Below are 27,384 nucleotides of genomic sequence, written 5' to 3'. Positions count from 1 at the left end.
AACTCATATCACGACGCCAACGAAACATACCAATACAGCAGAGCGGCAAAACAGAACGCTCTCTCGTATAGAAATAACACTACAATCAGCCAGAATGGTCGTGCCAGCCCATTGCCATTCCACCAAAGAGGGGGAATCGTCAGAAACTGTTATATACCAGAAGATACCATATTTCCTATGTAATTAAATACATTCAACCCCTAACCGAATCAGTTCACAACAAAGATTGTTCACCACGTTCCAATATCCAAGCCTTTCTTACGTCGTCGTGACTTTCCACTACATCGTGTCTGCTGGGTTCTATCATACCATCGAAGTTATTCCATTCCAAAGTCGAAAGATTATAGCACTCACGATGCAAAGGGAGGGATGTAAGCAGCGATCCCAGACCTAAATTTTCCCCTCGAACTACTGCGTATTTGCTACAATGCACAATGTTTTCGAGAACCAGAAACATTTCCAGTGAGAGTCCACAGCGATGGTCTACTCTCAGTGGAATATCCCGACACCATGAAAATTTTGTGCCTTTTCCTGGTAGCTTGACCGCAGCTTCATAGACAGCAAGAGGAGGATGTTGTCGTCTCTGTCTGATCGCTCTAAAGATATTCACGCTCTAAAGATATTCACGCTCTAAAGATATTCAAGTCAGCGATGGACTCAATAGGGGGTCATGGTAAACAGCTGATGTGGATTTTGAGTTGGTATTGGAAGAGGAAGAGGAAGAGGGATAGTCTTTTCTTGCGCAGAGGGATGTGATGACTGATGATGTTTTGCTGCTCCGTGTCAAGAAAGAACCGTGCCATATTCGCGCGTTGTGTCTAAAGATTTGACTGATCAATGAAGATGGCAAAAAAGAGGATGAGTACATGGCAGTGAATCACAACTGAAGGTATAGAGTACATATAGTTGTGGTAAGGTAGAACTTTGGTCAAAGACAGGTGACACAATGTCTCTTCATTCTCGTAAACTCATTAAAACTACTTCATAGCTAAGATCGTTTTTCCCACACTTGCTTCTGTTCGACGCAATATGCTCTGGGTGGAAGGTATGATGGCTGATATGCAGCATTTAACCGTTAACAACAACACCGCCGTTGGCGTGGATGGTCTGGCCAGAGATGGAAGCACTGTCGGAGTTTGCGAGGAAGACGAAGCAAGTAGCGATCTCCGAGGGCTGCGAGGGACGGCCAATAGGAGAGCTGAACTCTTTTTGAGCCTGGTGGTTCATAGTAGCAGGGATGAGGGGTGTCCAGACGGGGCCGGGAGCGACGGCGTTGACACGGATGCCACGACCAACGTATTGGTTGTGGAGACCGCGGGTGAAGGAGATGATGGCACCCTTGGTTGATGTGTAGTCACTAGATATGTATAGTCAGTAAGGATGATCAAGAGTATGGTGAGAAACAAAAGGGCTTCCCGAATAGGAAGTTGAGAGAATGAGGGGAGGTACGTACAGCAAGTCAGGACGGCCAATGTATGCGTTGATGGAGGCGTTGTTGATGATGGTGTCGCCTTGCTTCATGTGAGGCAGAGCGTACTTGGAAAGGTAGAAGAAGGGGTGGATGTTGGTGGCGAAGGTGAACTCCCACTGCTCCTCGGTGAGGTCCTTGATGTCCTCAACCATGTTCTGGTAGGCGTGGTTGTTGACAAGAATGTTGATGGCGCCCATCTTCTCAAGAGCAGTGTCAATGACCTTCTGGCAATCCTCCTTCTTCTTGAGATCGACCTGGAGAAGATGGCAAGTGCGACCGTATGACTCGACCTTCTTCTTGGTCTCCTGTGCGTCTTCTTCTTCAACCTCGAGGTAAGCGATCAAGCTGTCGGCTCCCTCCATGGCGTACATGATGGCAATGGCACGGCCGATGCCGGAGTCTCCTCCGGTAATGATGGCCTTCTTGCCCTCAAGCTTGCCAGCAGCCTTGTAGAGGTGGAAACCGCCATCCTCAGTGGGAAGGTGCTCGTTCTGAGGAGTAGGACCCTTCATGTCCTTTTGGACACCCGGAGGCTTCTGGTCCGCGACGGGGATTTGGAAATCTGTTCAGTGGTCAGTCGCTTTATCTCTCACTAAGCAAGCCGGGCAGCCACATACCCTTCTTGAATTGACCCTCAGACATGATAGTTAGATGGTGATTATTTTGGTTTGGTGATTGTAAAGGTTGATGTCTCGAAAAAGATCTACGGCGGCTCTGGAAAGAAAGATATAGGTGGAGGTCAAGTAGGTGATTGTGATGTAATAGCTGTTTATGACGTTTGACAAAATAATGACGATCGAACGACCACATTTCACTGGATCTCACCAACCATCACGATCTCAATACTGCTGAACGAGTCTTGGCCACATTTAGCAGCATCTTGAGCCTCAACACATTTTGAGCCGGATGAACTGCTCTGCTTTTCTACCGTGAGGTCCGGTTATAATAGACGGAGGACCCTCCCTACCTTACCTATTACTGTTTAGTTCTGAGAGAGGCAGCTTTCTGCTGAGCGTCACGATATGCACGTCGCATCTGCCTGCAAGCAACCGACCAAGTCCGACAGCAGATACACCTTCAAACTCGAGACTCTCTTGCCGTCCAAGTGACAGACAGCCCTGGCAATATTTGGCGAAGACGACGAGATAACGAAGGTGCGCAATTCTTATCGTTAAACGATTCGAGCAGAGCTTGAGCTTGGGCCCTGTCTGATTCAAGTCGATTCCATCACCTTGATGAACTCCTTCCTTTTTCGGACATGACGTCTCGATCAGTTTTATCTCAACACTGCACTCGTACATATAAGCATGCTTCGTGTGATACGTTTGTTTAGGTGTGTAGTTGTGGAAAAGCACAATTTCTGTCTAGTTAGAGGTAGTCTCTGAAAGCATGACCGTTGGCGCATCCCTGCAAACGACTGTTTCAATCTCACAAAAATCGTGCATTTCTATAGGTCGTGGCAAGTACCAGGGGTGGTCGAGAGGGACTGCTGACAATGTAAGCTTTACGCATGTGCGGAGAACATCTGAAGTGTGAAGTTATTGAATGGCGATCAAAAGCAAGACTGGTTAGGCAAGTGTACAATGTTTAGTGATCGCCCCTGTTTAGAAGGCCCATTGATATGCACTATGGCGAGGATCTAAATAGCTGCTACTGCATCAACTACTGTTGAATCACACAACATTGGCTGAACAGTAGATGCATCTTGTTTGAACTGTTGATCGTATCTAGTGAACTAAAGTGCCTTGCGCAGATATGGTATAGTATGTGCATTAGTCCAAATGGAACTGCGGTGATAGGCTATAGCCTGCATCGGCCGAAAGCAGAGGGTATAAGTAAGATGTGACAACCTCACCCAAAGCACCTGCAGCAGTCCAAAAGGGGATCACTTGATATCATCAATTGTCCTCAATCGCTTGAACCTCAATTGGCTCCTCACACTGTAAAGATGACCATCCAAGGAACTCGATCGCGGCGTTTAATTGTCATAACACCTTACCGTTCAACCCAAGCACACCACTTCCTCAGCGGATCAGTACCTGATTGCGGTGTGTTCTCATTTGGATCTTGACCGCCGAAAACACAGAGACGAGAACCAGCCAAGTGATGTAGTGTGATAAGCCTATGCACCTGCTCAAGACGTATTCGATACGAATGAAGCATTTACCGAGCCCATTGGGGTTCAGTGGCGTGTCTAGGCCGAGCTGAGAAATCTAGAACTGGATTGAACAGCGCTACTCAAGTGGGTGCATACCGTGCCTCTTACACCCTCCTCTTATATCGATGCCGTTCGTTGTGTGTGCGTTGGATCTCTGTTGCATTCGGAGAGACAAAAGCGGTTCGGTCGGAGAATGAGTGGATATCCAGTTGAGTGCCACGTCAATGTGTCATTGTCCTCAAAGTATGATGCGAGGACAGCGATATAAACATCTTGGCTTGACTGCGGTTGGGCGAGGACCCTGGCATCTCTGTTCAATGCAGTGAGCCGATCCTAGATTCACGCACTTGAGGACTTCCTTGGTTCATGACGGGGACACCTACTCATCTGGCTGGCTTAAGAACGGCGTGTTCGTGTATCCCACCGGTGGCATCATGCAGCCATCACACAGCGGCATATCGTACTGTACTAACGGATCCTTGTTCCTTCGTAGTCGCATCTCACTTTTTAAGTGTGTGCTGATGGTTGGAAGGCTTCGTAAACGCCTCGGACTGTCGAGATAGAAGCCAGGCATACCGGATTGGGTAGAGGCATTGCTGCAGACTCGGTGCTGGTGGGGAATGTTGATAGGATTGTGTCCAAGCCCTAGATTGAAGAGGCCACCTGCGAAGTCGATGCGCCCAGACAGCTGTCAATCCTTCCTGCGTCTGTCAGATACCTTGGCGCATAATAGCGGGCTCACCACACTTGTCGGAGGCTCGACCAATCTGGCATGAACCGCAAAGCATCAAGTATGCTGATCACGAGTTGGTTCTGACCTCTGGGAGACTAGCAATTCACCGTGTGCTAGATCTGTCACTTCCAGCCATTTCCCGTGATCCACACCTGAGGATTTCGCGTGTACGAATGCACAGTGTTTTGGAAATCGGCACTATTGTCCGCAGAGAAGCAGTGGCGATTACGATCTCTGTGGACGTCGTCGATTGCTGGGCGAGAATCGGGCATCTTTACAGATACATGCGTAACAAAGTTCAGAACAAGAGGAAAGAGGTGCAAAAGAATCCAGAATCAAGGTATTGTACATCTACGAGACGCAGCGGTGCTTCCATCATCGTCAACACGGCATATCTTTTAGCGTAACTTTACTGGAGTAGGCGAGGTCGGCCCACGATCCACGTAGTTGCGGTGAAGAGATGTTGCTGTTTAAACCTTCCATCTTGCATGAAACACACATTAGGAAAGAACTCAAGAGCCGAGGGAAACCCTCGCATGGAGATCACCGCAATATTCATGACCTACGGCATTGTCGTGATAGGTGGACAGAGTCGGATTTACCTGGCTGCTTTTCTTGTAGATGCTCCTATTCGAACGATCATGTATCCTGGACTCGACACTCGGCCATAACATAGGTGGCTGGGCAGGGCATTGTGTCCATGTTGTGGCTATGTTTAATGTGAGACAAGTGGGGACTCGGAGTTTGCAACGTCAACGCAGGCTGGTACGTAGTACGTACGGAGAGTACGGAGACAATGGTGACCATGGCAGCTACCCAGGACGCATCGAAAGATGATCTCTCTGTTGGCGTGTAGCTGAAATCAACATACGCCGACTTACAAACCTCGCATTCTGTCTGAGCCGGGAGTGGGCTTTTAGAGCGTCTGAGCAAGATAATGGGGGCTGAGCGGGTCGTGAAGGATGCCAGTGGAGATTATACAAAGCGCAGACCGGGTGTCTAATCATACATCGCACGCATCTTAAACCTCGGTCGGTGGAACTTGCCGTATAAAAACAGGTTTAGTGCATCTCGAGGAACACTCTCCGAGAACTAGGCCCCCTGCTCGACGGGCACTGCGTTCCTGTACCTTGTGCCTTTTGGTAGCTGGATTTGCCATAATGACGAAGGCTCTGGAAGACTAATGCTTGGCGTACACCGTAAAAAAGAAGTCGCGACCCGTCGCGGGTGTCTGAATTCGTTCAAACATCAACATGCATGTTTCCGAAGGGGAAGTACCCAGCCGCTCACATTTGGTGGGGCTTTCAGACGGTCCACGTGTCACCCGAAGAATGGACAAGCTTAAAAGTCTATGACTGCACTTAAGGGCCCAAGCTTGAAGATCTGCGAGGAACGAAGGGAGTCAGTTCTGGCGTGTTGGTATGGAAGGTCAGATGTCGGGTTTACTGATCATGACGGACGTCCATCCGACGCACTGACCATTCCAAATCCACCCTGGCTTTTGGAACCACGATGGCAGACAGCATGAACAGAACACGAGCGGAGAGGACGGACGTTTGCCTTGCACAAGCTTTAGTGAAGGGTAGGATGGGGTATTTGGAAGATCTCCCGGTGTCATGCGTAGGGAGACGGCAGAAGGTCATTGCTAGCACCGAGTCCATGGATGCGGTGAAGAAGCGGATCCAAGTTCGTTCAAAGTCTGTCCGAGCAACGAATTGCCGGAAGGTCCCTGCTTGCGCCATTCTCTCAAATTAGTGACCGAAGGACGAGCATACATATGACAGCATGTCATCTCATATCAGACGGTAGTATTGCTGCATCTACTCAAGTAAGAATGCACCGGTGTAAAGCATTTGGAGCATGGGGACACACCAGGATGTTGTTCTCATTGGAGGATTGTATGCTCAGATAGCACAGCGATCCTACGGCTGGGAGTTGCTCCAACCCGTCAGGTCTTGGTGAAAGGATGTTGTGTTCGTGGCAGCCACTGACGCCTGCAGTACATATGGCATCCTCCATAGTGGTGCCCTTCCCAATTGAGCTGTGTTTGGCACGCCCGAATGTGCCCAGGAATTGACCGCAAGCTCGAAGGGCCACTACAACCGTGTGTTCACGGTTGCATGAAGCCCCGTTCAGGATCTGCTTGTGCATTGCATATAGATCAGCAGAGCAGAGGCAACCAAGCCCGATACCACACATGGCCATATCTCAGTAAAGTTAGTAGCTCCATAAGGATTTGACTAAGAAGGATTGAGTGAGACGAAACCTGCACCACAATCTACCCCAGCCCCAAGAATATTGTCTTCGACTCCGCACACAACTAAGAGGCTTCGTAGCAGCCGAGGATCCTCGTCCAGTTGTTTGACAGCCAATAACTTAGTTCTGACGCGAAATATGTAATCCCTTGGAGCAAAACACAACGTTCCGTCGGCTCGTCTTGCGGTGCGTCGGAAAGAGTGGCCTCAAGATACGCAACGACAATTTGAGCCTTAGTGTTCGCATCGGGCAAGAAAATCGTTCGAAGCCTGGTGAACGCATGTCACTGCGTTGCCAACCTTTGGCAATTTAGGCAGGCCCACTGCCCATCGCTATCAGGAATCGTACAATTTGATCTTCTTTTCGATCCTGCACGGATATTGGCATATGTGTTGAAGCGGACGGACGTTTTTTTCTCGAGAAGACGCCCAGATCATTGCAAGCTCGTTGTGTTACTCCGTTTTACCAGCATGGCCTCCAACCGGCAGCCTCAGCCTTGGAACGATGCCTCTGTGCATGAATTCGGCAGGGACTTTCTAGCCTTTTCCGTGCAGCACGGCATATACTGCGTACCAATCGACGATGTGAGTAGCTGCCGAACCCAGTACGAAGGTGACATGGTTGGAACTGTTTCCGCGCTTCTTTACAAGACTTCGATTTCTCCAGACAGGTTCAGCCTTGAGGCAATCCGTGCTGTCATGTCAGCGAATCTGCAAGCAAGTTGATGGCTGCTGCAGTTGGAATCGAGGAGCAACCTAGAGATCGAGTTGAATGGGGTTCTGTCCTGGAACGAAGCTAATTTCTGTGAAGGAAGAACTCAACCGACAAGCCGACTTCTACGACATCGTCTCTCGATTGTTTGAGAGACGTCTCTTTCTACCAGCAGACTTGGCTCCAGAGTTCATACTTGACTGTGGAAGTGGGAGTGGAGTGGAATGGGCGGAGGAGGTGATGGAGAAATCAGAGCTCGGATCAAGATCCTCCAGCTCGGGTGATGATGACTTTGCGTGCCAGGTAAGTCTTCTCCTTGCGGTGTACGATACATGTCCTAGTGCTGATCCGGATTGGTCTGCCTTTAAGGTCGTCGCTGTCGACATTTTCCACACCGAAGGATCCTCACCTGGAGTGGTGAAGAAAAGATGGAACCTCAACGAAGCTTTCCGGTACGACCAGACCGAGCTTGCAAGAGACAGGTATGATCTTGTCAACTCGTGCTTCCTAGCAGATGGCATCAATAAGGACAGGTGGAGCTCCTATATACAAGACCTTCATGATCGCGTCCGGCGTGGGGGCTGGCTCCAGATGGTCGAGGCTCAACTCAACATCCAATCGGATAGCGGACGACCTTTGGAACATCTCTCGAGGTGGTGGAGCATCTACAGCGATGCTTTGGAAGAGCAAAACAAAGACGCAAGAGCTATGGTGCACCTCAGGCGACACATGACCAACGCAGGCTTTGTCAATATTGTTGGGGAGCCCAAGCGACTTCCTGTTGGAGAGTGGCACAACGGTGCGTGATAGTGTTCCCCTGCGTAGCATTCCGCCTCTTTCTCGTACTGCCTCCGACTCTTCCGCATATGTACTGACACGCCAACCAGATCCTCATCTGAGAGAGATTGGTAGAGACATGAAAACAATAGCGTTACAGACTCTGAGGTCACTAGGTGTCTGGCACTGCCGCAAAAGTGGTATGGAAGAACGAGAGTTTGAAGAGTTGCTCGTGGGGTGTGAAAGAGAGATCTCGGATACAAGTCTGCGGCTTTATATTCAGTTGTAAGTGCACCACCAAGAGGTTCAGGCCGCAAGCTAAGTGCTATTAGGTATGCCGTCTGGGGTCAAAGGGCCGAAACCGAACAGAAGCGAGTCGATAGAGGAGCCACGTACATACCCGACCCGAGTAGGCCTCCTCTTCCACCGGTAAATTGGGCATAGAGGTTCGAGGGTGCTATCGCCAATGCCGTGTGCTGTTGGTCGGTAGACTGGTCGTGTTGATCCAACTCAAAGTATGCAGCTGATATGGGCATCTGTTTTTCGAAAGCTCTGCTTGGGTTTGGGAGGGAGTGAAGGTTGGTCTAATCGGTAGAAGAGGGTCGAGGTTGTTTGTCTGGACAGGTGAGCTTTGCCAAAGTCTTTGGAGTCAATATTGATACGACTAGATGGGCGTAAAAGAGGCTCCTCGAGTGGCCTTAGTCCGCGCCGTGTGTCGCACTCCGCATGTGCAACGCGGTCTGATGTCTGGTTGCTCACGAAAGCTCTTGGAAGAGATTGATGTTGGGAGAAGAGGAGAGCCCCCGAACTCCGAAGTGTTCTAAGCAAAACTTCACGTTGATCTTAGGGTGCAGCTGCAAGGTGCGTCACCCTTGCAGATGATTCTGAACACCTCGTCGTGTGGAGATCCATTATCAAAGCTACCACACTCCCGGGTCGTTGACGAAGTAAAGCATAAAACAAGAGACGTATGAATCACATTCATGAGAGAGGAGAAGAATAACGGATGCAAAAGATTTAGACTGGCATGTCTTGCTTACATTCTGCTCGGTTCTCGTCCGAGGAACGCGACTCTATTACCTTACGGATATCCGATTGTTACGCTTGTCAATGAAGCCCTTTGGACCATGCAGCAACGCTGCCTAGCAAAACGCGTTTCTGGCTTTTAGTGTCCCAAATTTGCAGTCGTCCGATGTTCGGGCACTATGTCGAGTTGTCAATATAACACTGCCTGCCTGCACGGAGTTGTGTCTACGTCGTCGCTGGAATTTCCCTCCACGGGACTGTGTTCCACTCAAGATGTCCCCATCACGAACTGAATCAAGCTGTCGTGAAGTCGGTGGAAGCATCGAACATGTTCTGGATTTTATGAGGCTAAAAGTTTTCGGCCGTAAGATGTTTCAATAGGACCCAGTCTGTCGGGAGGCGGCTCCATTCTTGAAGTGACCGGTGCACGATAATTTGACCATCAATATACATACGACAGCAGCCGTATAGTACGGTATAATTGGTCCAGAAGGATATATCAAAACCCGTGTGGTTGGAAACAGCAAATTTGGCAAATCTCAAGCTTGTGTGTGCCAGAATCCGACCGTTTTCATCACTCGCGGTATGCTATACGAGCCGTGCTTACAAAGATGCCTAGTACTTTCATTGCTGGTAGAGCTTCGCATGGTCAATGGATGCTTACCTTGTTCTCACCAAAAGCGACCTTGATCTGCATCGCATTGTGAAAGTCTAGGGCCATGATATGCATGACATTCTGACACACGGGAAGGCAGTTCTGCCAGCTCGAATAACCGTTTCTATGACGTAGATATGAGGAAGGGCATTCCGCTCCATCATAAAGAGAACAAACTCTGTTGAAGTTATTTGGAGGCATTTGTTTCATCTGATTGTACTCGTCTTACTTACAGCTATGGCGGAAGCATTGAAAGAAACCATGAGCTCGGCTTGGACAGGCGTCAAGCGTGGTCTGTCCAGCGCACCTCCTAACGATGCCTATCTGGCCTGGAATGCTCCGGGTGTCGAGACCATCAAATCGGACGAGGAAGAGAAAACACAGCAGATTAAGGATGTCATGGAGCGCATGCAGAAGCGCAACTTCGATCTTCACCGACATGCCTTCCGCGCAACTCATGTCAAGACGCAGGGCATCGTCAAAGGCAAGCTTCAGGTCCACTCGGACTTGCCAGAACATCTTCGTCAGGGTATCTTCGCAGAGCCAGGCAAAACATATGATGTTGCAGCAAGATACGCGAACGAACCGTATCTGCTCCAACGTGACCAGGAGCCCGGTCCTCGCGGTCTTGGACTCAAAGTATTCGACGTCACCGGTCCTCGACTGGAGGGCGTCGACGAATCGGTCAATACACAGGACTTTCTCTTTAACAACGCACCTAGTATAGAACTCACAGATGTCGACACCACGCTGGAGATCATGAGTTTGCGTGAGAAGTATTTCGACGACCCAGCGGCGCTAGGCAGACATCTAAAGCTTCGAAGCGACATGATAAAGCAGCATGCACCGTACATGCTTCCGGACACCAACATAATTTCTCATGCCATGTATACTCAGTCAGCGTTCAGATTCGGCCAATACTATGGACACATGGCCCTATTCCCAGTGCTTGAGACCCAGAAGGCAGCAGACGACAAGGTCAAGAACGACGACCCATCATGCGTGCTGTCAGACTGGTTGTTTGACTACTTCGCCGGAAAAGAAGCCAAGTACGAGTTCAAGGTAAGCAACGATGTGTCGGTGTCCCACAGACAGTGTACTCACAGAAATCAGATCCAACTTGGAACTGACCCAGCTCACCACCCTACTGAAGATGGAAGCGTCGTGTGGGACGAGGCTACTTCGCCCTACCAATCGCTGGGCACGATCACATTCCCGGCACAGGACAGCTTCGGCCAGGAACGACGAGTTTTCTGGGAAGACCGGATGTCTTTGGATGCTTGGAGAGGTCTGGCCGCTCACAGGCCGCTTGGGGGTATCAACAGATTACGGAAGGGAGTGTATCCACACAGCAAGAAGACCAGAGACAGGATCAACGTTTCCAAGTCAGAAGACGTTCGAAGTGTTGATGAGATTCCATAGAATAGGCAGGGCTTTTGATGCACAGTGTGGCAGCGATTATCTCGGTTGTTTCCAGCACCTACTCTAGTGCACATGTGATCTGATTTATCTCGAAACCGGATTTTTGGTAGCGTGTCAAGCATTGTATCATCAAGCATGTTGCAGGCGGGCTGTAAGTGTGGCTTTGCTTGTCTCGGCGCGGGACGTGAAAGCTGGCAGTGACGAGCTCCTTCTGCAATTTCTCTGTTGTTTCGTTCGGTGAATTTTCTTTCAAACACAGCGATCAGATTTCGATCACATCGAAATACTTACTGACGAGTCGAACAAGACGAAGTGGTTGAGGTCTCCAAAAAGGATCAGATTAAAATAGACCAGTCAGGGTCACAGGTGGGGAAGGGCAATTTGCGCCAACAGCACGCGACAGAAAGAGGACAACGTCCATCCAAGCTCAGAGCCAGAGGCTGGCCTTGTCGACGTTGATCGAAAGCGACAAGACTACCTTTTCTTCCATCCGGCCTTCTAGAAAGCTGTCGCTCCCGCGCGCCGAGCAGTCAGCCCCGGACGAGATACGGATCATTCCATCAAGCAAACAAACACAGCCGTACACGGGCCCGAAGCCAAAGGGCGGTCAGAGCAAGCGGACGGCAGAACTCTCTCAAGCCACTTTGTATGCGCTGCTTGACGACAACAACCATCTCGAGTCCTCCCGACTTCTCCGGATCCCTTACACGCCGGTAGAGCGTGTGGCCTGGACGCGCTCATGTGGTACATAACGCGCATCCTGTCGGCGCTCCTGTTTCTGTTCAGCGTCGTCTTCACCATCCCGCTGGCCTTTGATGTCGGTGGCCGCACCTGCGGTCTCGCCTTTTCCCTGTCGCTGAGCGCCTTCTACTTCTTCTACTCTGCCTTACGACTCGCGACACCCGATCGCTCCAGACTCCGCTATGCCCTCGTCAACACCATCGCCGCCTCGCAGTGGATCGTCATCCCCACACTCATGATCTGGAGTCTCAACAAATTCTCCGTCGACTCGGACGCAACTGGATGGGTGGAAAAGACGTTAGGTGGGAAAAGGGCACAGCACGATACCTTGTACGCATGGGTCTTCGGTAGCGACGGTCTGCTGCAGTCAATCACAATCGGTAGCTGGGACAAGCTACTCCGCTGGTCGACACCTGTCTTCCAGCTGAGTGAGGGCTTTTGCAGTCTGCTCGTCATTCAAGCTGCTGGTCAGATTACACGGTACCTGGTAAACCGCGAAGGAGGTGATGGATGGATGGTAAGTCGGCTGAAGTTGCGCTGCCAGCCAGACTCCTAAAGCTAATTGTTTCTCTGCAGATCGGCCTGCTGATCACCTCTGCCTCAATCATCTCGAGTTCAGTCTACTTTCTTTGGAGAATCACGACCTTTCCGGAGCTCGGTAATGTCGACGCTATCCTTATTGGTGTTGCCATTACCTGCGCCTTCTTTCTATGCGTCTGGGGAATTGGTAGTGGAAAGGGTAATCCCGTCGAGAGCTCGCTGCTCGTAAGTTTGACAACCACACAACACACTGTGCCGATAGGCTAACCGTTGCTAGTTCGCCTACATCACCCTCTGCATCTACCAAATCTTCACCGATTACCAGCCTTCAAACCCGTCACAGTCCGTTCCGGTTCCCGCTGAGTCCGACTTTCCTCCATTGCCCCCGATCATCATGGCATCGTATTCGACTCTGATGCACGCTCTTTCTACTCTCCCGTCTACCATCCACACCTCCTTCAACTTCCTGTTCGCGGCCATCATGACCATCACACCTTCTGTCATCATCTCACTCGCCTACCGCCTCTTTGTCATGTACGCTTCCGCCCGTATCATACCGGCTGTGCGCGAATCTGGAGCTCGGGCACTTTCCCAAGAACCGTCACTTGAGGACAGCGACGGCGTTGGTCAAGTTCTTGGTTTCCTCGGCTACTTCAGCCCAAGTATCTTGATCGCTGTCTACACCAGTCTTCTTATGCAGCACTTTGCTTCGGCTTCGGCCGATCACCCTGGAGAATGGTGGACTAGTCAAGGCGGAGATGCCGGTAGCAACGTGTGGCGGTGGGCCAATCTGGCCGGCACCATGGCACTGTACGCGGTTGAGTTATATCTTGGCAAGGGTCACGACGACAGCAGTCTAACGAGTCACTGGAAGATTGATTGAAAGAACAGAAGGCATTTTACGCAGGAGACAGAAGCTATACCAGAAGAACAGCCAGTGTTGATCACAACCAAAGGACCCACAGCCGTCAGGTGCGAGCTGGAGAAATACTGTGTCCTGCGAAGGGTCATTGGAGCTATAGCGCAAGGAGATCCCAGCCGGGACACAACGATGAGGAATCCATCATGAAGATTGGATAAAGCGCCATCGGAGAGGAGAATCCCAGGCAAAGGCAGGTCCTTTTCAAAAGCGACGCGGAAGGTATGGATGCTCTATAAGCAATCCTGATTGGTGTTCTGAGCGCCAGCGAACTTATCTTCTTTTTCCTTCCCTTTACAGCGATATGCTGGTCAGATATCATATCATTTCTCCCTTAGCAACAAGATAAATTCATCCATCACGATAAAAAGGCGATTACGACCACGGCACATGATCTCTGTAGTAGAAGGCAAGCGCAGCCGACAACGCAGATCGCCGAATGCTTGACCTTCCATACGTCACAAACGATCATCAATGTGGAGGAAGCTCTCAGGGCAGCTACGATAGTTTTTCCCTGTCAGCTTCTTCAACCTTTCAGAAACATATTCCACACATTTTTTGTTCTGGACATTTACGATTGAAGCTCACCTTGTTGTAAACCCGCCTCTACTCTCCATCACACCTCAAAAGTAGACGACAGAAATCAGGCACAATGGCTGAGACTCACCACTTCCACGCCCACAAGCTGTTTAGCATGGAGGGCAAAGTCGCAGTTGTCACTGGAGGTGGCTCTGGCATTGGACTGATGGCCACACAAGCTCTCGCTGCCAACGGTAAACATGATGCACACCAGGCTTATCAGTACTTTGACTAACATCATCAAAAGGCGCAAAGGTCTACATTGTCGGCAGAAGTGAGTCTCTTCCACTTCGCAACACAAACGTATAGCATATCTGACACAATTCAAAGACGTCGACAAGCTTAAGACTGCAAGCAAGGAGCACGAGCCTGACCACGGAGAGATCATCCCGTACGTTGATTCCCAAGATGACGAAGGAATAGAACATGGCTGACCAGGAGTTCAGTATTGGAGACGTCGACGTGACCAACAAGGACGACCTTGAGAAGTTGGTCCAGGAGATTCAGAAGAAGGAGAAGTGTATTCATCTGCTTGGTAGGCCTCTCTAGTGCCAGTATCCTGGACATTGCTAACGCATGACGATAGTTGCCAACGCCGGTGTTCCTGGACCTAAGGCTGAGCCCGACAAGTCAGATGCTGGGGAGCTCAAGGACAAGCTGTGGAAGGGAGAATCAGTCCAGGAGTGGAACGACACATACTCGACCGATGTCACATCAGTGTACTTCACCACGGTCGCGTTCCTGCCATTGCTGCAGGCGGCTATTGAGCCCCAGGGCTCCGGAGAGCGTTTCAGCTCATCCGTAATCACCACGTCGTCCATGAGTGGTATCATGCGCCACGCTCAAGGCCACTTCGCGTATGTAACACACTGTCTGGTTGTCGACAAGAGATGAGCTAACAAAGACTTGGCGCAGTTACAACACAGCCAAGGGCGCAACAGTGCACCTGACCAAGCTGATGAGCGCCGAGTTCATGAAGGTCGGCGTCCGCGTCAACAGCATCGCACCAGGATACTTCCCCAGCGAGATGACAGCCAAGAGCTCCGACGACAGACAGAAGAGCGATCTGCCACCGGAGAAGGTCGCCGAGAAGGGCCACGTGCCTCAGATGCGCGGTGGCCGTGACGAGGAGATGGGTATGGCTATGCTGTTCCTCGCAAAGAACACTTATGTCAACGGAGAGATTCTTGCAGTTGACGGTGGAGTTCTCAACATGTTGGCTGGCCGTTAAGAAGGAAGGTTTACAGCAAGCGACGATACGGCGTTGTTTGTGAGGGAAGGTCATGAGACGGGTCAAGGAGAACAGTACAACGACAACGAAGAGATGATGCAATGATTTCTGAAACGCAGAGCTGGCCGCGTGGCCGCGTGGCCGCCCACAGTGACAGCGGGTTGTGATGATCTTGAGATGTCGGCATGAGTATGCTCTTGGAAGTTAGGATGATTTGTTCTGGTGGCATGCTCGAGAGAAGCAGACAGTTGTCGCAAAAGGAGAGATTGTAGCCAAAGAGCGAGAAACAAAGTTGCAGATGTCTCGTGGGCTTGGGATTAGGCTTGGGGATCATGCCCCGCCCGTTTCAACGTCGAGCGTAAAGGGCTTAATCCAGGCCAACACACTCGTGGACCCGCGTGCGCTGGAATTACACTGTCTCAGATGGTGAGATAAACATCCTTTCCACCCTTTCGCCATCGTCGTGATCTCATACAATCTCCCGGATGGTGCGATCTGGTACACTCGTGCCCCGTGCCCACGCATAACTGTCGACGTCGACGCCCGATGCGAGAGTGGAACGCCGTATCCGACCAAGCACTCAAGACTTCTTCGCTAACACTGACAACTCCCGACCAAGTCGACTTCCACCTTGCCAAACTACCCAACTGTCTGGCTGGCATGAGGACGAGAAGTACCACATATCTGTCGCCGCCATCGCTGTCGCGCAGCTCGAGCAACTGCTTTCTGGTCCAGGCCCTGATCTGAGAGCTTCACCAAATCCCGACCCTGTCCCTGACCCTGACCCCCGAAACACCATCTACGCATACGACTTAGAACGCCCACCGCCATGCCGGCCGTCGCACAGCGTCCTCAGTCGGCCTATGGTCCTCCTAGGTCGTCGGTCGAGTCCGACAGCGGCAGCGAACGATTTACATCCGCCCTTGAACGACGTGCGAGTTTCCAACCCCAGACCACTCTCAAACCACCCAGTCAGAGCAGACAGCCGAGCTGGGAAAAAGTACCAAAAGATGGGACCGTACAAAGAGCCGCCGGGGAGGTTAGCGGCTTGAAGGACTACGTAAGACAAGAGCTGCTATACATGAGACATGGTGCAGAACCTCGAGCTGACAGATGCTCGTAGCAATTGGGCGATTGCCTCGGCAAGGGTGCTTTTGGTAGCGTATACCGCGCCTTGAACTGGGGCACTGGCGAGACTGTTGCTATCAAGCAGGTCAAACTTGCTGATCTGCCAAAAGGCCAGTCTCGCGCCATCATGGTATCGTTGAAATTCGAGCTGCGTGCCAAAGTACTGTTACAGATGCTGATTTAAGACTTGCAGATGGAGATCGATTTGCTCAAGAATCTCAACCATGCCAACATTGTCAAGTACAATGGCTTTGTCAAGTCTACTGAATCACTCTACATTATTCTGGAGTACGCCCTCCCCACGAATGGTCTGTCGAATCCTGCTTACCAAATATAGATATTGCGAGAACGGTTCTTTACATTCCATTTGCAGAAACTTTGGCAAGTTTCCCGAGAATCTGGTCGCTTTGTACATGACTCAAGTCCTCCACGGCCTGTTATACCTTCACGAGCAAGGTGTTATCCACAGAGATATCAAGGGTGCGAATATTCTTACTACAAAGGAAGGTCTGGTCAAGCTGGCAGATTTTGGTGTTGCAACGAGGAAAGATACTGGTCTACATGAAAGCAGTGTAGTTGGCACACCTTATTGGATGGCTCCCGAAGTCATCGAATTGTCTGGCGCTACTACCGCTTCCGACATCTGGAGTCTTGGATGTACTGTTATTGAACTGCTCGATGGAAGGCCACCATACCACAAGCTGCAGCCCATGCCAGCCCTATTCCGTATAGTCAACGATGATCATCCGCCGCTGCCTGAAGGAGCCTCTCCGGTACTGAGATATGATCATTCACTCTTGTTGTCAATCTTGCTGACACCATCCAGGCCGTTCGCGACTTCCTAATGCAATGCTTCCAGAAAGACCCCAACCTTAGAGTGACAGCCAAGAAACTGCTGAGACATCCCTGGATTCTTAGTGGAAGACGTTCTGATCAGCCTGTTGCAAAACCCACGCAATACGATGAAGCAGTCAAGAGTGTTCAACAATGGAACGAAGCACTCAAATCGCCGCAGAACACGGCTTCAAGGCGTTCGTCATCTAGACCACTCTCACTCAGCCCTGTTCCTCCACGACCCGACGTTGGCTCACATATGAGAACTCCTGGAATTAACAAAGGTGGTCTAGCCCTGGCGACTCGAGCAAACGACACAAAATCTTACCAGTCACCCGAAAGTGACGCCAAAGACAACTGGGACGATGATTTCGCAACCTCGATCGGGAACGCCGCTTTGCAATTGCCGCATCTAAAACCTCACGACAACTTTGCTGGTATGCTGTCTTCTGACAAGCTTAAGCAATACGCCACCTTCGACATCAATGCTGAGGAGGAAGAGGGTGACAACTGGGACGACAACTTCGAAGGAGATCTGACAGTGAGAAGTCCGATGGAAGTCGTTCGAGGGGATCCAATGGAAACTGTGCGACCCTTCTTCCCGCCGAGGGCCAACACTTTTGACATGAAATACACTGCACCCACAAGGAATCCTCAACAGTCGACGCTCCGTCAAGCACAAAGAGCCTTGGAAAAGGCTGACAAGGACAACCCTTCAAGGACGCAGATCCTCCGACCGACGCATAAGTCGACCAAATCTGAGCCACAGCCCACAGAGGCTCCGGTGCGCCCTTCTCTGTTGTACAGAGAGAACTCGACAGAGGATTACTCCGACTTGCTCGGTCCGGACAACGATTCTGCTTTCCGCCAGAAGCTTGCAGCACTTACCGTGAGAAGCGATGACTCCTTTGCGCCGAAGCTTTTCCACCCATCGGATCTGAAGAGTCTGCCCCGACCCAATTCGCGCATGAGCAGCATGCGAAGACCCTCTCCACAGATATATGATGCCGCAGCAATGCGAAGAACACGCTCCGAGGTGGAAATCCAGAAGTACGCAGAGGACCCCGAGGACGAAGACTTCTCAGACATATTTGGCAAAGAAGATGGTCAGCAAATCCCACAACCCGAAAGTGAAAGTGGATCTGAGATTGGTACCCTCATGCTCAACTCAAAACTCTCTACCAACTCATGGCTAGGTGACGAGGAAGATGAAGACGATCCGTTCGCGCAGCTTGAAGAGGGCTTCGATGAGATGGATTTGGAGACCAACATCGCTCGAGATAAGTTTGCTCGTTTGGTAACTCTTGTCGAGGGACTTGTTGGATCTCTCAAAGTTTCGCAGCCTGAGGACTACTTGGAGGACATCGTGGACCAACTGTTCCAAGTATTGTGGGAGTCCCCCGAGGTCAAGACTGTAGTCATGACTTCGCACGGCATGCTCCCCATCCTCGAGATCTTGGAGACATGCAACCGTCCGCAGACCATCCTACGTCTGTTGCAAGTTGTCAATCTGATCATCATGGACAATGTCGAGATTCAAGAGAATCTCTGCTTCGTTGGTGGCATTCCTATCATCACACGATTTGCGCAAAAGAGGTACAGTAGTGACATCAGATTGGAAGCTGCTGCTTTTGTCAGACAGATGTACCAGACCAGCACGCTCACTCTCCAAATGTTTGTCAGTTGTGGTGGTTTGAACGTGTTGGTTGAATTCCTCGAGGAAGATTACGAAGCGGAGAGAGACCTCGTTCTGATCGGAGTGAATGGTGTTTGGAGCGTGTTCGAGTTGCAGGGTCCGACGCCCAAGAATGATTTCTGTCGAATCTTCTCACGAAGCGCAGTCTTGTACCCATTGTCTCTGGTGCTTAACCGAGTATTGGAAGAAGAAGGCGAACTTGCTGAGTTGGTTGAGGGACGCATCGTCAACATTTTCGTCCTATTTTCGCAGGCTGAGAATCATGTCAAGGAAGCAGTTGCTGATCGCATGGTCCTGAAGCGTGTGCTGAAGGACCTGAAACGCATGTCTCCTCAACACCAGATCACTATGCTCAAATTCATCAAGAACTTGTCTATGCTGGCAACAACCCTCGACGCTTTGCAGAACTCGAATGCCATCGAGGTGTTGACTGATCTTCTCAACGCCAGCATGAAGGTGCCACACTTCCGCGAAATCTCTAACCAGGTCTTGAACATCATGTACAACCTTTGCAGACTGAGCAAGACCAGGCAAGAAGACGCCGCGCTGAACGGTGTCATTCCTCTGCTGCAGCGTATCGTTAAGACCGAACGCCCACTCAAAGAGTTTGCACTGCCTATCTTGTGTGATATGGCACACTCTGGCAAGGTTGGAAGAAAGATCTTGTGGCAAAACAAGGGATTACAATTCTACGTGAGTCTGCTTGCAGACCAGTATTGGCAAGTTACAGCTTTGGACGCCATCTTCATCTGGTAAGTATCCGGAGATTACATATGACCTTCAGCCCCAACTAACAACGAACAGGTTACAAGAGGAGACAGCAAAGGTCGAAGAACATCTACTCAGAGATGACAACTTCTCTCAAGCAATCATCAACTGCTTCAATCACAGCAAAGCTGACAGCTTCGAAAACTTCCTCGAGCCTCTACAGAAGCTCTTGCGTCTCAGTCCTCCCATCGCCAGCTCTCTCATACATCCGGACCTTTTCCTACGCACCGCCCAGAAGCTTCGCACTAAGAAGGCTCTGGTTCGCCTGAACTTGCTGAGGATTATTCGCAGTATCTGTGATTCAAGCGATGAAGATGGTGCGCTTATTCATACTTTCGGCCTTCACCCCATGATCGCCGAGACCGCTAAGTACGACCCGGCTATCTTGGTGCGCGAAATGGCATCAGACCTGATCAAATCGTCGGAACTCCATGTTTCTCGGGCTGTTCACAATGCCCGTGTCGGTGAAGTTAACAGTCGACGCCCTCTTCGCCGCTCGAGCTCATCCACCATGGTCCCTACTGGCAACTCTCTTCCTCCCACGCCGACGACAGATCGTATGCCAGGACGCATTGGCAGCTATTTCGATCCATCCGGCGATCTGCAACGTCCTTTCTCACGCGGTGCGACCGGTATGGCATCACCGTATCGACCTATTAGTCGCGATGGCGGTTCAGGCGGATCATCAGCAGGCTGGAGTGCATCTGGCTTCCTGGCTTCCCCAAGTGCTATTCCTCCGGTCCCTGGGCTAGTCTCACTCGACCGTGCTGGTAACAGCAACATCAACAACCTCGTCTCCAAGTCTCGTTTGCCTCGCACGAACCACTCTCGTGGTACCTCTGGCGCGCGCCTCAGTCTCGTTACTGCCGAAGGCCGAACCTCGCGTCCTGGTTCCCGTAGCGGTTTGGGTAACGATAGGAGTGAGAACCTGACGCCCAAGAGTGCTGTTGCGCCTCACAGCCATGCAAGAACGCCAAGTCGTCTTGGTCATCAACACCAGATGTCTGCGCCGTCAGCAAGCATAGGCAATTTGAGACCTTCTCGAGGCCGACGCATGACCAGCTCTGGCAGCAGTGGCGGTGTCGGAGGGAACTAGAAGTTTCCCGTCATGGTTTTCGACCGCGATCCATTCGTCGAGGAAGATGAGGAAGGTGAGGACTTCAACGAGCCGCAACAGAGACGCTCCAGGGGTCCCACTGTCTGAACTCTTCCTGTGACATCCCACCCCTTTTCGTTTTTCTCTCGCATTATTCTGTTTGTTCACACTGAGGCATACTGGGTTTAGCGTGTTTTCCTCTTTTCTCACTTTCCAGCAGACTGCATATACATAACCCCAACCAGCATAGCCGAGGCGTTTTTCTTTTTTCATCATTGAGGGATGATAGGAGGATGGAGTATTCATAGGGATACTGGATATTGCGCATTGATCACAATGCACATTGTCATAATTTCGACTTTGGGTTTTACTACATGTGATGAAATGATCGCTGAATCCTGTTCGGTCAGGTCTGCGAGTGGAGCAGGAGGAGACGCACCTCTCAAGTCCGCTGGTGCACTGTGCAAACGTCGTTGTCGATCGACAAGATGTTTTTCGAGAATAGCTCCACGTTCGTTGAGAGCGCCAACATCGTGCGCTCTCCTTGGACGATCGTGCTAATTCAAATGTCGCTTTGTCTTTTGATAGCTGGTTTCGGTCACCTACTGGCGCCCGAGGGGTTGATAGCCATCGTGAGTTATTGTTGGGTGTATGACCCTGTCTTGGCAGGGCCCCCGAATCCGCCATCGCAACTTCCTTCCCTCATGCGAGCGACTTTGACGCCGGAACCATGAAGGAAGTCACGATTCAATGGTCATAATCTATGAGTGTTTGTTGACCTCTTCACTTCCGCAACACTTTTGCTTCACTTTCAATTCACTTCTCAATTACTTTTCACTTACTTCTACCTTACTTCTACCGGTACAACACTTTGCTGCTATTTTCTTCGGAGCGAGGCACATATGAGTGTTGTTCATCAGTCTGCTCATTCGGTATAGCCTGTCCATTATCTTCCAATCATCTCCCGATTGATACACAAATTCAACACAAATCTTCTGTTTCCGATCAAGTACGCCTCCAGTCTCATCTCATGCGATAGGGATACTGACACCACACAGCAAAAATGCCGCCCTTCGTTCTTCTACTCCTCATGGCCGTGTTGTTTGTCAGCACAATGGCATCGGCCGAACAGAATGTTGTTGACGACAACGGGATGGTCTTACAATACCGTCATGCTCGCGAAGAATTTGCTGCCGACTTAGCCGCTCAGAAACCTTTGAGAACATCTATGTCGAGCGTTGGCACGATGTTTAGAACGAAGACGGTCGATTGGGATGGGATGGCTTCTACTTCAACTTCTACCTCAACTTCTACCTCGACTTCTACCTCGACTGACACAATCATCCCTGATGAAACCGTCACCAGCACCATCATTCCTGAGGGCTGTGTCGTAAGCTACATAACCTCAACCCCAACCAGCACGTCCACCCGTCCAGATATCCTTATCGACTCTGCCATCACACGAAGTATCGCCGTCGTGACCAATGGAACTGCCACCCGCACCGAGAGTTGGTTCGCTTCTGGCTCCGAGTGCTTCCCGCCGGCAGCTCCTTCACCTCAGACATGTCTCAATGCAGAACTACTTGAGAGAGCCGAGGCACTCTGGAAGGGACACACTGAACATGACAAACTCAAGGCTCGTGAAAAGCAGCTCATGGAGAAGGAGGAAGCACTGTTGGCTGGATTTCAAGTCCTTCACGAAAGCATGCAACATCACGAGGATTTGATGCAAAAGTTCCATCACCACGGCGTTGAGCTGCTGGAATGGGCTACTCGGCTCAAGGAAGCCCAAGCTAATCTGCAATGGGAGAAAAACAAGATCGCTACTTTCAGTACCTTCTTCTCCAGAGCCTGGATGGAATGGTTTGAGCCTCTGGTGGCATATCTGTGGTCGCTCGGGTGGGAGGTGGTAGGAAGAGCCTGGGCGAAGAGATGGTGGATCAGAAGAGTTTGAGATTGTGCGTTCGATCGGTTCAAAGTGGTATCCGTATGTCGCATCAGCGTATGATAATAATTGGAGGACTGAGTGTTGCAATGGGAGCAGTAGGACTAACGGATTGTGAGGCATGATGAGAGCTCACCTCGGCCAAGTTAACGAGGAGAGAGCTTCACACAGAGTAGCTAGGAGCAACACAGAAACCACAGAGAAAGGCACCGTGAACAAGAGACAAACAGCAAGTCAAGAAAGTACGACATTAAAGATTCATTCTTCTAATTTCCTAGTTCTTCAAGACAGCGAGAGAGTACGAATCCAAGAATAACACAAAACACAAAACATTCTTTGATTCTGTGAAAAACAAACATGTGACGACAACAACAGGGACAAAAAAACTCCACATCACTCCATCGCTAGAAGGAAAAAAAAAAAGAGGACGAAGATCCAAATGAACTTTGCGATCCAAGTTGGGGAAAAAAAAGTCTGGCATCGTATCCAAGCTCCCAAAGGAGAAAGAAAAAGGTAATGATGAACGAGTAAAAGAGGAGCAGAAAAGGCAAAGCAAAAAAAAAAAAAACAGGAAAAAGGGGGTATAGTACAGCAAGCCAAGGCATCAAAGCAAAAGCGAGGTAGCTACTGTGGTGGTTTGGGTAGAATGGGTACGAGCGGGGGGTATAGCGAATCTGGCGTTCAAGTTGGCTGTAGCGAGTGTTGGAAAAAGGCACGAGAAAAACAAGAAAACAGAAAATGTAGGAAATGCGGAAATCGAGTTTGCAGACTGTGGTTGCTGATGGTGGATGGGAGGACTAAGCGTGGGCTTCTTCGTCGACGCTTAAGCCCATCATAGAAGGAATGGGCTTGCGCTTTGTGCGTGTCTGTGGGCGGGGAAGTCCTTGTACTGCGCGTGGCTCTTTCATGAGCGTAGTGTCCAGTTTCGCCGGGATCCTACTAACGACCTGACGATAGTCACCTGGGAAGCGGGAGTTGGGTGCTGCAGTAGAAGCCGAGCGCCACAAATGCTCGGAGGTGTCAAAGAGCCATGATGTATTGTGCTTGGAGAAGATGGATCCACGACCTCTGTTTCGCTTGGCGAGGATGATTTCGTCGAAGAGCTTGATGGAAGGATGTTCGGCGCGTGTGGACTCGCGTTCGTGAATGAACTCGTTGAACATCTGTGTCTCGCGCATCATGGAGATGTAGTCTGTTGCTTCACCAGGTACGCTGCGGATGAATTGATCCATATTGAAGTGATATACCATGCCTGCTTTTCTGCGTTCGCCGGATGCAGGATGCATGAAGCGACGGTAGGTGTAGAGTAGCGAGGCAAAGCAGCGGACAAAGACTGCGCGAACGGCTTCGGAGCGGAAGGCGAGGGGACAGACGACCGAGATCTCGTGGAGACAGCGAGGGTGTACGCTGGTATTGCATCCACCGCAGCGGTAGACACCATCTTCGCATTTGTCGTCGCAGATGCTGCAGTACAACTTGTCTTCGCGCGGACGCCATACTAGACAATGACCCTCAACCCACTTAGTGGTGTCAGTGTCGCGGGGGCAAGAGGGCTGAACGGCACTCGGCATGATGGTGGAAGCTGCAAGAGTGGATGGTGCGTAGACAGATGGTGCGTAACCCGCCGAGTTTGCAAGAGTCGATGTTGACATGCTGCTGTTGTGGCTGATGAAAGGCTGCTGAGTGCCGTTAGCGACGCTGGGTCTTCTCAAGTTTGCCATACGGTCGAAACCGAAGGAAGAGTTGCGTCTGCTCGCTACATCGAAATGTCCAGAACGCTTTTCACGAAGAGAGGTTTGCATGCTGTAGCCCGAGTCATTGCGTGATACAGGAGTTGTGGGGAAAGTTTGCGACAATGGCGAAGGGATGGTGGGAGATGGCGGAGATCTGGTAGATGAGGATCGACGGTCTTCTCTGGTTGTAGAGCCTGTTGAGGGGCGGTCGCTTCCTCGCGAGCTGGTTCTGAAGTTGAGGAAGGCGTTAAGGATGATGTTGCGGTTTTGTGTGGGCACAGGCATCTCCGCGAAAGCAGCAGAATTGGCACCAACCAAAGAAGCCAGGCTCGAAGGAGTCGCTCTTTGGCTGTAGATTTGGGGATTCTCAGATGAAAATGCATTGTTCGGGAAAGTCTCGATGGCGTAAGAGGGAGGACCGACTGGCACACCGTAGCGCGTGTGGTGGGGCGCGACTACTTGCAACGAAGCAACGAGTTTTCTGCGCTGTTGCCGAGGCATGAGAGTCGGTCTTGCCGTGCTTTCGATTGTATCTTGATCCAAATCTACGAGCACAAAATCGTCATCCGGAAACTCAAGATTCTCGTATCTTCTTTCCACACCAACGATGTAAGGGCAAGGAGCTTCGAGAGCTTGAATTAGACGGGCCGGGAGGACAGGGATGAAAACTCCAGCCCATTTCATAGGATAGATTAGACTGGTAATGGCGGCGCTTGCAAGATGCAGCATAGATGTGTGAGATGAGAGCAAGATAATTCGTGATTCGGAAAGGACGTATTCGAACAGGGTGACGATGTTGTTTAAAGAAAGGGAGCGGAAGAGAGCGTAAATGTCGGTGTTTCGTGATCCAGGAATTTCGTTCTCGGCTTCTTTTCTGGCATACAGACGCAATTCGCGAATGGCGACTTCGATCTGAGTGCTGGAAGACATGGGGCTAGGGGCCTCGACGCACAAGTTGACGACGTATCGTTCCAGCGGTTGCCACATGCCGATTTTAGGGGAGCTTGGAGGGACGCGAAGTACAGCGCCATTCGTCATGGGTGTGACGATGGCCTTGAGCCATTCCTTCCAGAAACTCGTCATGGCTCCGTCCTTGCCCAGGACACCGTAGCATCGAGGGATCCAGAAACCACTCTCGCCATCGGTAAGGCCTTCAATCTTGGACGCGGCTCCATGTCGTACGGGACGCAGCAAATCAGCCATGAGTGCGATCTTCTCCTCAACAGCACTGATTTGCTCATCGAGTGTTTCTCTCTCTGCTGATCCTTGGGCTGCGTTGGGCAGTTCAGCTAGCAATCTTGAAAGTTTCGCTCTTTCTCCTGCTAGACGTTCTCCCAAACTGCTAGCCAATTCCCTCTCTTCATCACTCATGTTGGCTTTGCGCCATGCCTCGCATTGTCTCTCAAGCTCAACGGACGCTGATTCGTTCAAGGGCATCCAAACGGTAACACAGATAGAATGGAGTTTGGAGCCGTCGCCAGTCGTCATGGCAAAACCGTGCCAGGTCGATCTTGGTCGCTCGTCGGAAGAGACGACCACGACATCGTTGGGAAAGGCAAACATGGGTACGTAATCGGGGAAAGGGCATCTTCGCTTCGTCTCGTCGTCTAACGCTTTCGGGGGGTATCTGTCTAACAAAACAGGCTCGTATCGTCGTTTCAGGGGGTGCATGTCGGGCGAAGCCTTGAAAGGTTTCGGCGTGGGGATGACTGAATTGTAGCCGCTCAATCGTTTCGAAGTGCGTGTGGAAGCTAGCGAAGTCCGGTCAGCCGATTGGCTTGTCGAGGTGTTGAAATACTCACGTTGTCTTGATACTGAGACCGAGGGTTGTCTCTTCATACTGTTCATGGTCGACAGACGTCTCCTCAATCCTCCGATACCACCCTTCTGTCCTGCCGCGTTGTTCGCTGCATCTTCCGAGCTTGTGATGCGTACTGTCCTCGGCCTGGGTTTCGGGGTGCGCGAGGTTTGCGGTACGACTGCTCCTGCCTGGACTTGTATCTCCTCAAGGAAGTTCTCCCTCTCAGATGCGAACTTGCGCAGCGCAATCTCAAAGTCCTCGTCGCTGAGGCCAGGTGCTTCTGCTTGCAGACCCTTGATTGTCGCGCTGCTACGGTTGCTGGGTGTGAGTTTGAAGTCGCCGGGACCGATGACACTGCTAATGCTCTTGCGCGCTTCCCAACTGTAACGAGAAGACCCCCTCTTGGTCCTGTCCGTGTTGGGTGAGCCCGGTGTCGAAGGCCTGGGCGAAGTGGTACTGTCTGTCTCGAGCGCAATGTCCTCCTCGATCGTCTCGTCTACCGGCGGTGGAGAAGCGGCGGCATGTTCGCGCTCGTCGTAGATCTGCGTCGACTCAATGCCCGATATGAAGAAGTAGTCGGCCAGCGGCACCGAAGTTGAGTCCTTGGTAGGTGCCATGTGTAATTATGCTGAGTTGTTCGGTGTTGTGTTGCTAAGGTCTATTCCATTGATCGGAGGGGTGCGGAGTGAGAGAGAGCGGGATAACCAAAAGGAGTGACTATGAATTGTGGTGGATGATGCAGAGCTGCTCCAGGGGGTTAGAGGCTCTCGTGACGGGCAACGGTCGTCGTGAGGAGAAAAAGTCTAAGGACGGTTCGTAGGTTGAGTTTGTTGAGCGGAACAGTGCAAGAAAGCTGGAAGTGGCTTTGACTTCGGAGGAGCGACCTTGAGAGTTGAACAAGACAAGAAAGGCTTGGAGGGGCTCGTAAATGATAATATCCAACAGAGGAGCGAAAAACGATCAGAACTCCTGTCGATCCTTGACTTGGTTTGCAGGCCGTCAAACGGTCTCTGTTTCGAAAAAAGGTCGACCAAGTGGCAGATGTGGCAGCACAAGGCACAACAGTTTGAATGCCGAGTAGTTTATGGCCAACCGCTATCGATGCCTGGCTCAGGGCAGCCAAGGGAACAAGAGAGTTTAGCCCGTCTGTGCGCAACTTGGCCA

At 50.9% G+C, this 27,384-nt stretch overlaps 8 protein-coding genes across 8 annotated transcripts; 6 read left to right on the top strand and 2 right to left on the bottom strand.

Moving 5' to 3' along the window:
- Window positions 1-934: 934 nt before the first annotated feature.
- Window positions 935-2,180, bottom strand: M438DRAFT_306552 (NAD(P)-binding protein). The gene is made up of 3 exons (XM_029902270.1): window positions 2,089-2,180; window positions 1,454-2,033; window positions 935-1,357 (listed from the first exon to the last, which is right to left on the bottom strand). The coding sequence occupies exons 1-3, from the start codon at window positions 2,111-2,113 to the stop codon at window positions 1,069-1,071; spliced, it is 894 nt and encodes a 297-aa protein (XP_029755515.1). The 5' UTR covers window positions 2,114-2,180; the 3' UTR covers window positions 935-1,068.
- A 4,908-nt stretch (window positions 2,181-7,088) lies between these two features.
- M438DRAFT_284089 (uncharacterized protein) lies at window positions 7,089-8,395 on the top strand (the record flags this gene model as incomplete). Its single annotated transcript, XM_029901432.1, has 4 exons — window positions 7,089-7,202; window positions 7,429-7,652; window positions 7,758-8,128; window positions 8,217-8,395. The coding sequence occupies 4 exons, from the start codon at window positions 7,089-7,091 to the stop codon at window positions 8,393-8,395; spliced, it is 888 nt and encodes a 295-aa protein (XP_029755514.1).
- Window positions 8,396-9,977: 1,582 nt separating this feature from the next.
- On the top strand, window positions 9,978-11,264 carry M438DRAFT_349835 (heme-dependent catalase). Its single transcript, XM_029906484.1, has one exon. It carries the CDS (start codon window positions 10,025-10,027, stop codon window positions 11,207-11,209), a length of 1,185 nt encoding a protein of 394 aa, XP_029755513.1. The 5' UTR covers window positions 9,978-10,024; the 3' UTR covers window positions 11,210-11,264.
- Window positions 11,265-11,948: 684 nt separating this feature from the next.
- Window positions 11,949-13,373, top strand: M438DRAFT_284077 (ICE2-domain-containing protein; the record flags this gene model as incomplete). Its single annotated transcript, XM_029901430.1, has 3 exons — window positions 11,949-12,467; window positions 12,527-12,715; window positions 12,768-13,373. The coding sequence occupies 3 exons, from the start codon at window positions 11,949-11,951 to the stop codon at window positions 13,371-13,373; spliced, it is 1,314 nt and encodes a 437-aa protein (XP_029755512.1).
- Window positions 13,374-14,061: 688 nt separating this feature from the next.
- On the top strand, window positions 14,062-15,219 carry M438DRAFT_359783 (NAD(P)-binding protein; the record flags this gene model as incomplete). The annotated part of the gene is made up of 6 exons (XM_029907369.1): window positions 14,062-14,182; window positions 14,236-14,262; window positions 14,319-14,379; window positions 14,435-14,523; window positions 14,575-14,845; window positions 14,904-15,219. 6 exons carry the CDS (start codon window positions 14,062-14,064, stop codon window positions 15,217-15,219), a joined length of 885 nt encoding a protein of 294 aa, XP_029755511.1.
- A 582-nt stretch (window positions 15,220-15,801) lies between these two features.
- On the top strand, window positions 15,802-20,882 carry M438DRAFT_150642 (uncharacterized protein). Its single transcript, XM_029898968.1, has 6 exons — window positions 15,802-16,279; window positions 16,343-16,477; window positions 16,541-16,635; window positions 16,685-17,120; window positions 17,174-19,629; window positions 19,682-20,882. The coding sequence occupies exons 1-6, from the start codon at window positions 16,049-16,051 to the stop codon at window positions 20,739-20,741; spliced, it is 4,413 nt and encodes a 1,470-aa protein (XP_029755510.1). The 5' UTR covers window positions 15,802-16,048; the 3' UTR covers window positions 20,742-20,882.
- Window positions 20,883-21,483: 601 nt separating this feature from the next.
- Window positions 21,484-22,935, top strand: M438DRAFT_369589 (uncharacterized protein). Its single transcript, XM_029908114.1, has 2 exons — window positions 21,484-21,750; window positions 21,800-22,935. The coding sequence occupies exon 2, from the start codon at window positions 21,805-21,807 to the stop codon at window positions 22,693-22,695; it is 891 nt and encodes a 296-aa protein (XP_029755509.1). The 5' UTR covers window positions 21,484-21,750; window positions 21,800-21,804; the 3' UTR covers window positions 22,696-22,935.
- A 285-nt stretch (window positions 22,936-23,220) lies between these two features.
- On the bottom strand, window positions 23,221-27,260 carry M438DRAFT_369588 (DENN-domain-containing protein). Its single transcript, XM_029908113.1, has 2 exons — window positions 26,222-27,260; window positions 23,221-26,170 (listed from the first exon to the last, which is right to left on the bottom strand). Exons 1-2 carry the CDS (start codon window positions 26,835-26,837, stop codon window positions 23,484-23,486), a joined length of 3,303 nt encoding a protein of 1,100 aa, XP_029755508.1. The 5' UTR covers window positions 26,838-27,260; the 3' UTR covers window positions 23,221-23,483.
- Between the last annotated feature and the right edge of the window lie 124 nt (window positions 27,261-27,384).

Source organism: Aureobasidium pullulans (assembly GCF_000721785.1).
Source record: "Aureobasidium pullulans EXF-150 unplaced genomic scaffold scaffold_34, whole genome shotgun sequence".
Classification (NCBI taxonomy): Eukaryota; Fungi; Ascomycota; class Dothideomycetes; order Dothideales; family Saccotheciaceae; genus Aureobasidium; species Aureobasidium pullulans.
The sequence above is the reverse complement of the archived record's forward strand: the minus strand, read 5'-3'. Positions and strand labels throughout refer to the sequence as shown.